Below are 15,987 nucleotides of genomic sequence, written 5' to 3' on the forward strand. Positions count from 1 at the left end.
ACAAAACACCCTTAATAAGTAGCAAAAATTTGCACTTATTGAATCCAGGTGCCCTCTTCAACTTATTTTCCATTATGCTGCTTCTACCTGAACAGGCAGCTAACTTGGGGGTGGCACAGGCTGCTGACATTACCAGAAGAGAGCAGTTACTGAATTTTCCCACATCTCAGCCATGACTGCAGCCCAGGATATCCTGTTTCTGTCAGAAGGACAAGGACTGAGCAAAAGACCTTGCATATCTGAGATCCTTTGTAGGCAACCCCAAGAAACTAGCAAAATCCTCAGAAGATATCAATGTATAAATGCAGGCAGTTAAAACAATACAGAGAAAACTATCAGAAGCACAAAACAGGAACTACACTTTTCACTGAAAATTTCTTGTTAAGTAGCAACCAGACTGGCCTGATGATAGGGCACATTCCAAAAAATAAATACTGCTGGTACTCAGAAAAGCCTGAAGTAAACACTTCCACTGAGGCCAAGGAAAAGCCTTATTATTTCTTCTGGCAGAATGAGTGAGGCATGAAGTCCAAAGAATGCATTACAGTAAAGAAGACACATTCCAAGTAGATGTACATAAACTATAGGAAGCTAGCCAGTAAATCACTGCATCCCCTTACTGCCTTTTAAAATTTAACTGCTCCAAAACCATGTCTTAATTACCAACACCACTGGAAAAAAATCTTTGACAACATCTTTTCCTCAGGTAAACTTTATGATGGGAGTGAAAACACTATCTAATTACAATACCATTCAAATGTTTATCTTAAAAGCGAAAATAAAATTTAAAAACATAGACATTTCAAATCTGAAAGTTATTAAAATTCCAGCAATAACTTTTTTTAGTTTATATTCCAGTCTATTAGCTGCTTATTGCCCAGAAATTCTTTCACTTTTTCCTTTCATTACAAAGATAACAAGCCTCTCTTTCTTTCATGCTGTCCTCCACATGATCTTCCAAGACCTGTTCTCATTCAAATCTTCAATACAGAACAGAAATGAAACATCTGCTGGAAAGAGCCTGTTAGGAATAATCAGAATTTACTTCTTCGTCCAAGTCTTACAATTCCATATGGCAAAGCTCAGTATTTACTCTGCCTCAAATTTACTGTGTTCAAGCTGAAATACTTATAGAGACATGAAAGACATCATGCTTGGAGTGGAAGAGCCAAAGCTGCCAAGTACTGGATATAAACACATGCCATGTGTATGTGAGTATTTGTCCTACAAGGATTCTGAAAACTGTACTGAGATGCAGTCTCAACTACATCAGATCTTCTACAGAAACATTTGCTTATACAACACAAATATGTGTATTGTCCTCTACAAGGCAAAGCAGTTTTGGATTGTTTAATCTCAGAAATAGTAATTGTAACCATGTTAGTTAACTATCAAACTCTATTTGCAACAGAAGCTGTTCAAATGATGCGTATTGACTGTTTTGAAGGTCCAAATATCTGAAATATCTAGTTTTTCTACCTCTTCCAAAATTCTCATTATTCTCTAGAACCTTGCACAATTCAAAATTGCTCATTCACCCTCACTGAACAGAGGTGAAGATCTGGAGGGCTTTTGGGGACGGCATCATCTTCAGTAATACTGTGCAAACCTGTATTCAAATACTTGCATAAAAATACTCCTGAAAGTATAAAACACAATATTGCATGAAGTAGCCTCTTGGCCTCAGAAATCACTGAACATCCCCCCCAGCTGTACCCAAAAGGGCCTTGTTTCAGTGCAGAGTGTTCTTACCTTTACTGCTGACAGGTCTAGTAAATCCAAATCACAAACATTGCAACCAGTTTCCCGTGTCCAAGCATTAGGAATATAGTTTCCCAAATAATTTAGGTGAATCTGTTACATAAATGAGCAATTTAAATTAATGAAAGGGGCAAAGGACGATCTCTACCTTTCAAACAATTCAGGTTTACTCATTAAATCACTTGTAACTAAAGGCAACTGACAAGAAAAACATAAAAAATAGCAGGTAAAAACTATCCTATTCCTTTTGTTGACACAGCAGAGATTATGCATGTACCATGAAGTCTACAAAAATGAGTATTTCATAAAAATGACATGCACTTGAGGGGAAAAATAAAAGTATTACATGTCAGAATGTAAAAAATACTTAGTACACATTTCGAGAAGTGTATCTAATGCAATTTACTCATCTGCAAACTGAAATGATTAAGTATAAAGCAGAAGTATCTTATGAATAAAAATCTTCTAAATATTGGGAGTTAATTCTGGGAATTATTTTTATGCTAGTTTATTTGTTAACTAGAGAAAACATTTTTGCCTAATACATTATTGTATTATTTTTAAAAGCAAAGAGGAAACTCTTGCTATGCATCACTTTGTCAGTGTGGTTAAATTCTTCTGTTTTAAACCCAGGATAGAATTAAAAGGACAATAATGTATTAGGCAAAATGTTTTCTCTAGTTAACAAATAAACTAGCAGATTAAACCCTAATAACATTAAATGGAAATGTGACCTGGTGGTATGCTATGACATTTTCATACTCTTCTGCCACTGTATTTTTTGCCTTCATTGATGTTTTTGGCTCATTTACGTGAAAATAAAACCGAACTGTCACTCACCTTAGTTGGACCATTTCCATGAATGGTGACTGGTAGGGTGTCATACACTGAATTCCTTGCTCTTACTTTTCCTTCTTCAAATTTCAAAAGGACTTCATCTGCAAATCAACAAAGCAGTTACAGTAAGTTCATAAATAAAAGCTAACATTTTAGAGTTATTAAGTCCTTGCTGATACAATATACCTTGCTGTTGCTATCACTCATTGTCAGTATTATTTATTTAGAAGCCTTTGTTCATTTTCTTACAATAGATCTTAAATTCTAAGCTCCCTATGATAAATAAGGTCAAACTTCATATTTTTTAATCGGTAGTTTCAGTATTGGAATAAAATCTGCTTTAAAATTAATTATAATTTAGTGCAAATGTTATTTATAGAGAAATCAGTTATTTCAGATATGATCTGACTACAAATCATTGTTCCAAAATTGAAGGTCAGATGTAAGAAAGGAAGTTTGCACAGATGCATTTTTCCACTTAAATTCATGACAGTTAAATAAAGGAAATTCTACATTATTCTATATTCTACTTCATTATGTATAGCCATTTGCTTGAGAAGATCTAAAATTCAATTTTACTTACTAATCCTACTCCTGTAATTAAGTTTTGGAAAGGCAAATGGAAAAATAATCCTTAACTCTGTATTTACTGCCAACTTCATTTATTTACTTTTTTTTCTATTTTAAATCAACTATTTTATCAATGAGAGAATTCAATTAATAATCAGCCCGAAAGACTTGTAATAGTGATCAGGTTTATCCATCCAAACACTTCCTTAAAATAAGGACATGTTTAAAGAACTACATTCATGGTTAAGCAAAAAAAAAAGAACTGTTAATAACAGTTAATGAAACACACAATGTGCAAATCATACACTTACCAACAGCTCCATTTAGGGTCTGGAAAATTGTACATTTGTGGTCCAAAGTAATGTTAATGCGCTCCTGAAATCAAAGTACCAAAGCTGTTGAGGCGTTCTAAAAGCCAATGTTTTTATGGTAACATTGCAATTATACCACAGTGGCATCAAGGAATCAGGGAAAATGACTCTGTGTGTTCTTTACATTGCTACATTTTTCTGTATTCCCAAATTGTGCAGTTCTATAGCAAACAGTTTTGCATATGCAGAAACTTTAAGCTTGAAGGATAAAGATCATAATTCTCCACAGGAACTGCAATTCAGCAATAGAAGCCAAAGAAAATTTGTGTCTTAAAAAAAAAAAAAAAAAAAAAAAGTCTTGGCCAAGAAAGAAAACATGCTGTGTTTCAGAATCCAAAAATATAAAAGTCAATTTTAAGTATCATGTCAGAATAGAAAATATTGGTGGTTTTAAAACATGTTCCTAATGTTTTATTACTAATCCTAGCTTACTTTAAATACCATGCTTTACCATTTTTAAAATGTTGATTCAAGTATGTAACATCTGAAATACACTGTAGATGTATTTATATCTAAATACATCTAAAATATCCCTATACAGATGACATCCTTGGTTTTGATCTTCCAAGAGTCTCTTTCACATTCTACAGCACTGAGCACATTATTACTATGCAAATAATCAGTGGTGATGCACAGTGAGCACCATGGAAGTGTTTTCAATCATGGTGCAGCAGTGCTCTGCACAGACACACAGTTTTGGTCTAGAAGACAATCCATTTAGACAACTAATTATGTTACTTCTGACTTGGATGCAGAATCAGCTGTAATATTTATACAGCCTGTCTCTTCAATTGCGTACCTGGCAATGACTTAACTTGCATATAAGCAATCCAAGAAGGCTGGAATTTCCTGGGAGGAGCAGCTGAGGTTTGCGTGGTTTAGAGGAGCAGGCTGAGGAGGCACCTCCATGCTCCCTACAGCTTCCTGAGGAGGGGATGGGGAGAGGGAGGTGCTGAGGGAATGCTCCCGAGCTGCACCAGGGAAGCATGGACATGAAGCATGTCAGAATGGACGTTAGGAAACATTTATTTATGAACAGGGTGGTCAAACCCTGGATCAGTTCCTAGAGAGGCTGTCAATACCTCCAGTCTGTCGAATGCTTAAGAAGCCTTTGGGCAATGGCCTCAGTGACGCACTTCAGCTTTTGGTCAGACCCATATTGGTTAGCCAGTCGGACTAGATGATCACTGTAGGTCCCTTCCAACAGAAATATTACCTATTTCTGAACCTGTATCCAAACAGACTGGATTTTCCATTAAGCTATGGCAGAAACAACATATATATATATATTTCAAAAATTTTGCATCTCCCTTAAGCATACAAATTACCAAAATCCTTCTCAAAATTCTGCTATATCAGCTTCTAAAGTCTTTTTGCATCACTATATTGTTAATTTCCCTTATCCCTCTTTTTCCAGCATCAGGGACACGCCTCTAACATCTATCATGCTTTAACTCTGCAACTCAGCAGAGAACTTCGTTAAGTGAGGGCACAGAGAGGTCTTCACTAAAAATTTACAATGCAGCTTCACTGAACATGTTTGCAGAGAAAGCTGAAGGCAGGATCTGAAATGGCAGCAAGCCAAAATATAAAACACTGGATCAGCAAGTAGTGCGGTGACACCCTGGAAAAATGCCACATTCTCTGGCCATCAAACTGCCAAGTACATGGGACCCTCATTGAGATAAATGTGTCTGATCATATACCTCAGAGCTGTTATTTCTAACAATGAAGCACAATCTGCCTGGGTCTGAAGACAGCCTGAAATAATAGATCAAGTCACGACCCTTTGGGAGCCTGTTCATCATTCCAGCAGTAGGAATCTCAGGAGAACAAACAGCTGTCAACCTGGCACTTCAGTATAAAGAGACAGCATTCCTTGGCTTTTCATCTCCTGGTGTTTTATGAGGAGCAGCATGTTATTTCAAGAAGAAAGAAAAGAGAAAGCAAGTTACTACCTACCCTTGCCAATGGGTCAACATAGATTTTGGTGTAAAACAGCTGGTCATCATCATTATCCTGCAGATTCCACTGCTGCACAATACGATTTATGTACGGAGCATAACCAATAAATCCTGCAACATCACACACACAGGTTATTTCCATAAAAAGCACTACCCTGCCAATGCTGTCCACCAACCAAGGACTTCATTCTGAGTGGTGCCAGTAAAAAAAGGGTATGAATTTTATGCAATTTGGCTCAAAATCTAATCTTCTTCCTGAGGTATGTAACAGGTCTGTTTCAAAAAGTTAATAATTAATGGCTATTTTTATACTAATGGTATTTTAAGGAAAAAAATAAATCAGATCTGCCCAGGATGGTTCTGAGAACGCCAAAGCATGATATCACACTATTCCTTTCCCAAGAAGCCCATCTGTGGAAAAAGTTTCATTTTCATCAATCACTTCTTACTGGCAGACATGCCTCAATGTAATACTGCCAGAAATACAATGAGAATTCAACTCAAAACCAATATACACCAAAAAAAAAAAGAGGACAGATATAGGTGGGGGAAAGAAACAAGGACACTCCCAGATCTGCAGACTGAAGTAGAGTGCCCCAAACACACTCAATAGCTTCTACACAGCACAGTATTTGTATCAGTGCATATATTAATCAAGTGCAAAATTATTAGCAAAGCTGGCATTTAGAGGAGGATTCCAGAATCCATCCATCATTGATATTACAGGGAGTAACTCCCATTCCTTTTAGAAGGAGCAGTAAGCCACACTGACAGGCCAGGCAGAGCTGCCAGCACATCCACCCTGTGTGCAGAGATCTCCAGGAAGCAGGCAGCTGAGCTCAGGAATTCTGTGACCAGGCTAAACTGTGCCTATAAATAGCAGGTGCTGCTTTGGCTGGGCTTGTGCACTGCGTTGTTTCTGAAGCAGTGGGCTCATCCTTGCACAGCACTGAGCTGCCACACACAGCTGCTTGCTAGACCCTTACTATATTTATCTGCTTTTTACAAATTATTGCCAAACACACACTGTGCAAATTTGAATGGAAACTATGCCTGAGCACAGAAGAGGGAGTTCAGGTGGGGAGGGGAGGAAGGTGACAGTATATGCAGTCATCAGTTTTATACTTGGGTAACTCAGGAGCAGCTCCACAAGCAACTAGTGCAGAGAAGGACAGATAACAGAGATGGGTCATGTTCACGGTCAAGTGTTTGAGGACCCCACTTACCTCCTGAGTTCAGGAATCGTTTTCCACTCCGGACAACAGGATATTTGTCAGCCAGCCTTTTATCCGGCCAAATGAGTCCATCTGCTGCAAACACCACTTTGTGATTAGTTTCCTGAAATTTCTTTAGCAGTTCTTCAGGGCCCCCGGCAAAGATAACATCATAGCTTAAAAGGAAAGAAAATACATCTGTTAGGTTAGTTTCATTTTAATGTTTCTGTGTTCAAAACAAGTCATTGGACTATTCAAATTTGAAAATCAAACAGCCCTTTCATTCTGAAAAATGCCTCAAATTACATTTAACCACCATGTAAAAATTCCCTTTTAGGAGAGAAACTTCAATCAGTGCTATTTATCCAAAGTAGATTCCCCTTCTGCTTTTTAGTCTTCCACATTTTGGACATCCTTTTCACACTTCCTTTATCTGAAATTGATTTTCCTACTTTAGGTATTTTGCTTGGGTTTTTAAGATCAACAATTAAAAATACCAAACTTTAACAGATGAAAAATAGGACTGGGAGACGGCTTAGATGACTTTCACTAGGAAAATCTAGATGATCTTGTTCCTAAGCACAATAGCACTGACTCTTCTAAAAAAATCTTATCAAGAATGTGCTTAGATTTCAATGAAGTTTAGTTGCCCCTAAAAAGTGTATTGCATACAAGGCATACATTTCTCCTTCAGCCTCTTTAATGTGCCAAAGCCTTAAAAGGCTCAAAGCATCACAGTAACTATTGATGAAAAACTTTACCTGCCTTTGAATCACAATTCCTACTGAGGATAAAGGCCCAAAGGTGGAGGGCTCATCTTTGGCTGTTACACACAGCAAAGGTCAACAGGGTGCCAAACCAGAACAAAACCTGCCTGGGTTTGGCCAAGGTCCTGGAAGAATGGAGCCTCCCAAGCCTGGTGGTTTCTTGTGGCTGAACCAAATCTAAATCAATGCCTGCTGGGCACAGGGAGCTGGGAACACAACCAAGCAAACAAACCAATCCCCCCACCAAGGGATGCCACACACTAGACCAGTCTGCCCAAAGCCCCATCCAATCTGGCCTGGAATTCAGAATTTGCCAGGGATTGGGCATCCACAGCTGCTCTGGATGACCTGTCCCAATGCCTCCTTCATGCTGTTTAAAGTGAACTTCAAGGTTCACTTTAAACAGCATGAAGAAATGTCTCAGTGAAATTGAAATCGTATATTAGTCTCTGCCTGAAGCAGCAAAAAGTTTTAATGGCAGCATCCCAGCCTTGCAGTTTCCCCATATGAACATAGGAATATTCTTACTCTACACATGTACCTCAGAAATTAAAAATCACCAGCCCTGACAACAGGCAAAGGAACAGTAGAGCTACCAAAAACCAAGGTCTAACCTTGACCAAGACTTTTCTCGCAAAACCTTTTAGCTGGGCTAACTAGGACAGCAGTACCCTCACTTGCAGCACACAGAACATTTTGCATTGCACTGGATTACCCAGCTATAGTGCCAACAGACAACTATTACTGACTTATGGTATTCTTTTATTACAGTTGTTAAATAAAGTTATTACCTTATTACAGTTCTGAAATTATTCAAGATGGTTTTTCTTCAAAGAGGATTTAATGAAATTGGCCTAAGAGAACTGAACAACAGCTGGCTTACAAATGTAAAAAAAAGATTTTCACCACAAAGCAAACTATGAACCCTGGAGAGGAAGTGTGTTATGTAGTCTATATAAGTAAGTGGTTTTCTGAAAACTCTGTTATGTTTTTCTGCAACTTTGGCAGAAGAATACATGAAAGAAATGGTACATTTTGGACCTTCCCCAGTTTCACAAAAAATGCCTGTTTCAGCCCAAATTTACAGGAATACACTTCACTCTCTTTTCCATTCAATTTCTGTAGACCGACTCAAAGCCAGACAGAGCCTGTAGAACACACAAGAAACAGGAGACACGTTGAAGACAGACAAAAAGAGATCTGTTTGAGGCTTTAACTTAATAGCTCATGGCAGGCTGCGCCTCTCCTCCATGGCCAGGGCAGTGCTGCTGCTAGGACTTCCAGCTGCAGGAAGGAACCAAACACCCTGCAAGAACATTGCTTCCAAGGACTGTCATTCTGTGAAAGAAAGCCAAAGTTGAGCAACATGCTGGGCCAGCCACAGGCTCTGCTTGTGAAAGGGACATGCTACTTATTACAGAGTTATAAAGAAAGCACAGTTTATAATCCTAAACCCAGAGCTGAGCTGCTGAACTGCAATGGATATTATGGAGCTCTGTTAACCCAGCAGGAACCTACACTTGCCATTAGTGGCCAAGGCCCTCTGTTTTGTCAAGAGGTGACTTTCTGCCACCACACCTCTTCCTGGGCAGGACCTCCACCAGCCTTCCACCCCTTGCTGACAGGATCCTCATCAGCTGCTTTATGAATTTTCTGTCCATGCAAAAGGAAAACTTCTTAACACCTGTAAATGTATAATTTTCCTTGTTAACCTCCTTTGTCAGATTGCATTCAGCCTATTCAGATCTCACCTCCTGCTGGAAGGGGGGATTCACTTCAGGTCTACACCTCTAAGACCATCACAAAACAAGTCCCATCCCTGAGTTTATACTGTTATTAGGGTTGACACAATGACTTACTTTAAATAAAGTACTTCAAAATTTGACAGGGAAAAAGAGTGTGGACATGTCCAGGAAAAAGCAGTCTTCCTTGGCAACCAGTAACAGCTCAGATACTCTTTCATTTATTCTTCATAAATCCTTCCAATTAAGCAAAAGCAAGAAGAAAATAAAAGAAAAACAAGCAAGAAAAAAAAAAAACAAAGAAAAAACCAAAACACAAACCCAAAAAACCCCACCAACCCAGAAAGTTTCCACAACCTAATCCCATTTCCTGAAGCTCCCAGATGGCAGATGCTTGGGACTGGAATCCAGCCCTCCCTCCCTCTCTTCTGCAGGAACAAAACATCCTGGCTATGCACCCTGCTCTCCCAGCAGCACAGGGAAACAGCAGCAGAGACTCAGGTGCTCTGAAACTGACCATGCAATTTTTGCATCCACAACTTTAGCAGTGAGAACTTGCTACTATTGGAGCTGCAGGGTAAGAGCTCAAAATACAAGTGAGAGAGAGCCTACTAGTGACTATCAGTGTCACAAAGCAGACACAAAACTATTTTGTCACTTAGGCTGTGTCCCCACCAGGATCACACCTTAACCATTTTGAGAGACATAGAAAATGGTTAATAATTTATAAAAAATATAATTATCCCTTAGTTTCTGATGAATGCTAAAAAAAATACAACAAAACAAACAACAAACTGAGAGGCTTCAAAATTCTTGCACGATACAAAGAGATGTCTGTGGGAGCCCTGGATGAACAGTCACAGCACCAACCAATTTATCCAGTCTACACTGGCCATTAGCCAGTTCAATCTGAAGTGGTCCAAAATAAACCAGAAGTTAGCTTGAGCAAAAGCAAGCCTAATTTAAATAGTGTTCCATCTGCAGGAATTTTGCTATCTACACATAGGCACAAGCTGTCCACAAAAGAAGCTCAAACTATTTCCAGAATTCTGAGCCATATAACAAACTGCTGAGAAAAAACAAAACAACAAACCAAGAAACTAAGTTAGTTAAGTAAACAGTTCCCTAGAAATTACTTGCCTAGTTACAGTAAGCAAACCAGACATTTCCTTTCCCCACCCCCAAGATTAATATTCCAAATGCTTCACAATGAATATAATAAAAAACATTTGAAGAAGAAAGGAAGTTCATGACATTTGTCTTTTCCAAACTTACTGCTACATTGATCAGTGCTTAAGTTGCAAACCAGGATTACTGGAAATTAAAAAGCTCATTTAAATTAAAATATAATGCTAGAATCAGCAAACTGTTTTTTTCTCTCCTCTCTGGAATCTATTCCACCAGCTCTGAATAAATATATACTTGGGATTTCAGACCTCAGGAACTTGGGAGGCCTTAAATCCTGTGATTTTTCAAGGGTAGAAAGATAATGGCTTTTACACTTTGACACACATGGTTCTCTACTCTCTCACCCACGCCAGCAAATAGCCTGCCTCTCCAGAGAGTAAATTATGATGGAGATACATTTGAGCTAGACCTTTGTACCAATATGATAATAAATGTGCATATTTTATCACATAGGAAGAAAATAATTATGAATTAGGATAAGAAATTCAGAAACAAAGATTCAATTGAAGTAGAAAACATTTGGGAAATGTTTGAGTCATCTGAGCTTTAGCACAGAACAAAATCTTTGAAATGAACGTTTAATATTTTCAGTTCTTGCATGATTAATAAGACAGCACCACAAACAAACATATAATGTATGTGCTTTTAGAAAGATTCTTTTTCCACTTGTTCAATTTTGCATTTGCTAAGTCAATAAGAATAGAAATTCAAAAACTGGATGTGCACCACCAAACTTGATAACTTTTACAGACATAAGCATACAAAAAATATTCAGTATAATAAGCATCCTTTATAATGCTTATTTATAAATTAGTGACAAAGATTTAGATTTTTTGTCTTCTAGGTATTTCTTTTACTCATCATAAGAAGTAGAACTGGAACAGAAAATTAAATAATGGATTTAATTAATTTAATTTAATAAAGTGTTAACTTACACAAATCAATAAATAAACTTTCCATAAAATGCCAGTGTTCAGCCACTTTGCCTTGTGATGACGTCTGCTGTGCAAACTCTGCCATACCCCTGCCTTGAAAAAGTGTCCCTAATTTCTTCAATTGCCAAATTTTAAATAAATAAAGCAGGTTAAAAGCTGAAAGAGAATTCTGGAGCAGACATTCCAACATGCCGTGGTAACAGCAGTGAATTCATACATGACTCTCTCCAAGCTCACAGCCACATCTCCCCAGGGCTGCCTGTCAGCAACAGGAGCTTCCTGTTCCTGATTCCAGACCTGGTCCCACGCTTTCCTTGCAGTGATTATTTCAGAGCTGTGACCCTGCTCTGGTTAACACTAGTGTGGAAGAGCCTGGTTTCCACTGCAAGCTGGATTCTGAACTACTCTGATCATACTGTTGTCATAGGGGGAAAAGAAGAGGAAGAGAAAAAGCAGAGGGAAGCAATAGAGAAAGTGTGATTGGAACACGTTTGAGCTCTGTGCTTTCTGTGACAGGGAGAAGCCTCTGGCCTCCAGGGAGGATGTTCAAGCATAGCTGTGCTATGAGCTATAATCTGGCACCTGCAGCAGCACTGTCTCTCCATCCTTCCATCACACAGAGAGCAGAGGCACCAGGCTACATCTGACACCAAGACTCTTGTTCCAGTTCTCTAACATGTAGAGGTTCTCCTGTTAAATGCTTTCCTCAGGGAGCCATTTTCCAGCTTCCTCCATATCCCTTACTTCATGGAACAAGATTATGCCTCTAGTCCCTACTGGACACTTTATTTCTGGAGCTGCTTTTGCTCCCCCTCCCATGCACACTCCCAGCCTGCAGCCACATCCTGCTCTCACTGCAGCTGAAAAGGGAGAGGACAAATGCTTGCCTAAAAGCCTGTCAGCTCCCAGCAACATTTTTTTACCCCCTCGAGGCAACGGAACTATGAACAACTCTTACATCTGTAAATCTGTTAAAAAGTAATGATTGCTCCAAAAAGCCATCTACTATTTTTATGAATGAAGAAAAAGACACAAACCCTCTCAAATAAAACAGTGAAGAACAAAAGCATGGTGCAGCTTTCAGCATGTCACAGCAGCTACTTTAGCATGTCTACCCAAACTAAAACAAAGACAAGAAGCCAGGTTTGCTCACCATTCAACAAACAGTACAACCAAGTCCTCTTGATCAGCGTAGCTTTCAATGCCTTCCTTCAGCAGTCGAACTTTCTGCCCTCCGCCAATAGAGTTGGGCAGCTCACCACCTTTCCATTCTTCACCTTTTCCAAGAACCTGGAATAAGATGGAAAAAACCCCCACTTTTTGCTAGTATCCAAACCCATGAGGATTTTTAAAAGCAAACCCTTATTGAAAACAGATGCTAAAGAAGAAGCAACACATTAAAGCATAGCAAGCCAGCACTTCCAGCATCGTGAGTTTTCCATGTCTGAAGCAACATTCAGTGCAATGACATCACTGCAAAACCATGAGAGAGACATTTCTTAACCAAATAAGAATCAAGCAATTGCCTGCTACTGCCATTTACTGAACTGTGTCTCCTTCAGAAAAAAAAAAATGAAAAAAAAGCTAGGGATTGTTTCAAAATTTGTGTTAGAAAAGCAGTCTGAATGATACCTTTAAAATTCAGTAACAGCCTTTTAGGAAGAGGAGGCACAAAAGACCTTGGTGGATCAGGGTATAACTAATTCAAATTGCAAGCTTTTTGTACAAAAAAGGGATGGATAGATTTCCCAGTAAACAGCTCACTGCTAAAACTCAGTTAAACATAGAACTTCTCCCCAGCCAAGCACTATAGCAGATTATATGTCAAAAAAGGAAAAAGCTTTTGCATGTTATGAACATAGTGTTTTTGGAACATATAAAGCCTGGAAGAATTACATTGCATGATGTTTTGGACAAATCTGCAAAGCAAAAAATGTATCCTGAGCTCAGGCTTCTCAGTTACTCTAGTACAGCTTTATCATTTAAGGAAAGGTTCTCTCAGTCCTCTAAATTCAGTGCTAGAAGTCAAAGACCCAAATAATTTCCTATTTTTAGTGCAGGCACTGTGGTAAGTCAGTAGAAAAAATTCATAACAGTATCTGAATTCCTGGATTTTCTCTTGGCAGAACCAATTTGTGGGGAAAGTTTAGAAGGTTAATGCCCTCCCTTTATCCCAAGGTCATGCAGAGGCCAACCTAAGTACGTGACATAAAGAGGCACAGAGCAAGGCTGGCAAGAATGATAGAAACACATTGTCCTCGCAGAAATTACAGGTTCCTGGGAAACACAGAAATTTTCAGTTGTGACCCTCCCTCCTCCCTTGCAGCAGTGTTCCAGCCTTGCTTAAGGAAAGAGATCCAAAGCCTTTGAGTGCAGTACAGCTCCCAGCATCATTCATACAAACAAAAGCATCCACACTGAAAAACGAGGCCCTGTGATGAAACATGACAGAGCCTGTGAGTGAGGATGATGCTGACCATGATAGCTACAAACTCCTAAAGCAGCTCCTGAGGCAGGGGAAGCACCTCCCTCCCATGGTGGTTCAGAAGGGCATCAGCAGGTAAGCAACAGGGAGAGCAGCAAGTGCCCTTCCTGCCCCCCAGCTCTGCTGCTGTTTCCCTCTGTCCCAGCCCACAATGAAGCTAAGGCCAGGTCAGCTACCATTTACTGGTTCTGTTTTAGAGTATGGACAGCACAAATAATTGGTACAAAACCCACAGTACCTTTACTGTGTAGTTGAAATGCTTTGCAGTTCGCATGAAACGGTGAAAGCCATCAGTTTCTTTAGTTGCTACAGTAAAGACTAGAAGTTTATCTGAGGAAGAAAAGGAAAGAACATGTAATAATATGCTTTCAGGACACAGTTTATAAAATAAAATAAAATGCAATGAACAGCACTAGCTCAGGGGGCTCTATGACTTTCTGTATCTCAAAGAGAGGAGGCAAATAGTCTGCCACAGTATAGGTGTGAAACATTACCAGACAACAACTGCTAAGGGCAAGGTGTTGTATTTAAAACTATCCTCTGGAAGATGAAGCAAATAAGACAAGCTACTGTGTAAACAACTAGTTCAAGACACAAAAACAAAGCTAGTAGGACTACTGGACAGGAAGAAATCTTCAAAACAAAAATAAGTTACTACTTTTCAGTCTGAGCTAATTCTGTTACCAATTACCACAGGACTGAGTGGTGGTACGAGAACTTCACCCAACCACAGTAGATCCCCTGAAAGCCAACAGTGCATGCTCTTCATGAAAATAAGTAAAAAAAAAACCCAAGCAATCCCTCAACAAACAGCATGTAGTGCTTTTAAATCCTTGGGCAGAGACAAAAGAGCAAGGAGTTTGCTTGGTTGTTTTCTTTTATTCAGAGCATATGTACATTACAACACTGCTGATATTGTCCTCTTACCGCACACAGGCAAGTGACCATACAACCTGGTCACTTCTTCACATTCCAGAGCTTTTAACACAGTTTGAATGGGGTCATGAATTTCCACTAAATAGCTTCCCAATTAAACTACTGAACAACATATAGAACCCTCTGCAATATGCTGCATAATGAAACAAAAAAAAATTTGAAGCTATGAGAAGGCTTTATCCCTATCTAAAATGAAATATTTCAGCAGACCAGCCAGGATGCCAGAGCTCATTGCAGTTTCCCCAATTCAGGCCAAGTTCAAGCAACAGCTGAACTTGAACTCTAAACAGAGCCCATGAGATCAGTCCGTACAATAAAATAAAATTAATTGCCTATGATGAGTATTCCAGACAGAGTGCCTGTTACTGCATTACTTGCCCAAAAAACATCCTCTGGATTTACCTTCTTCAATCCAGTAACATGTGCAAGAAGTGTCTGCTATGGAAAACACTCCTGTTAACTCTTCAGCTTTGTCCACCACCACAAGCTTAGCAGCCCTCAGACACCCAAGACATCATCCTGAGTGTATTCAAATCATGCATCACTTCCCATTTGGCTTTATGTGACACCAGCAAAAAAAGTTAACACGAAAGATGATGACCTGGTTCCCACATTGTAGAAGAAATGCAACTTACTCATTGCAACTTACTCAACTTGCAACTTACTCATGCAATGCTCTGCAGCCAATACTTCAAGTGTATTGACTCAGGCAGGCAGAAATACCTGTCAGAATACAGACAATGTGTAGAGAAACATAAAACCCCCTGTTCTAATGAAATTCAAGTCTATCTGAAGCAGCCACGGCAGACAAACTCTGCAGACCAGTCTCAGGTGGCACTTGTACTGTCTCCACTGAAACACAGCTCAGAGTCAGCCCTAGTCCCCAGGTCACCTCCAGAACATCCTGCCAGATCTGGCAGTGGTCTGGCTGCTCCATGCTCACCAGCAGCTCTCCTGGTGTACATGGGCAGAGCACAGGTGATACTTTCTCTGCTTCTGCTCTCAGTTTAAGGGTGTTCCTGACTCAGGTGGTGTTCCTGCAAACTGCAGAACACTTGATCTGCACTGTGACCTTGCTCTTCCCTACTCACTCCTTGACCAGATGTAGCCTTTAAGCAGTGACAGCACCCTGTGCCCAGTACCTACACCACCAAAACCTATCTGTGCCTTCAGCAGGGCTCCTGCAATTTTATCTGACACTGCCCAAGCTCCTCAGC

At 39.4% G+C, this 15,987-nt stretch overlaps 1 protein-coding gene across 10 annotated transcripts in view; it reads right to left on the bottom strand.

Moving 5' to 3' along the window:
* The window catches only part of PLOD2 (procollagen-lysine,2-oxoglutarate 5-dioxygenase 2), a 61,253-nt gene that overhangs the window by 20,756 nt on the left and 24,510 nt on the right, over positions 1 to 15,987 (bottom strand). For all 10 annotated transcript variants that reach the window (XM_086845022.1, XM_086845021.1, XM_086845013.1 and 7 more), the window contains exons 2-8: positions 14,073 to 14,164; positions 12,503 to 12,639; positions 6,730 to 6,893; positions 5,502 to 5,614; positions 3,480 to 3,543; positions 2,602 to 2,699; positions 1,753 to 1,854 (exon numbers count right to left, since the gene is read on the bottom strand). In XM_086845022.1, the coding sequence (XP_086701148.1) occupies positions 1,753 to 1,854; positions 2,602 to 2,699; positions 3,480 to 3,543; positions 5,502 to 5,614; positions 6,730 to 6,893; positions 12,503 to 12,639; positions 14,073 to 14,108 (714 nt within the window). In that variant the 5' untranslated portion in view covers positions 14,109 to 14,164. The remainder of the gene's footprint in view (positions 1 to 1,752; positions 1,855 to 2,601; positions 2,700 to 3,479; positions 3,544 to 5,501; positions 5,615 to 6,729; positions 6,894 to 12,502; positions 12,640 to 14,072; positions 14,165 to 15,987) is intronic.

Source organism: Cyanistes caeruleus, chromosome 10 (genome assembly GCF_971803275.1).
Source record: "Cyanistes caeruleus chromosome 10, bCyaCae1.hap1.1, whole genome shotgun sequence".
NCBI classification, from domain to species: Eukaryota; Metazoa; Chordata; class Aves; order Passeriformes; family Paridae; genus Cyanistes; species Cyanistes caeruleus.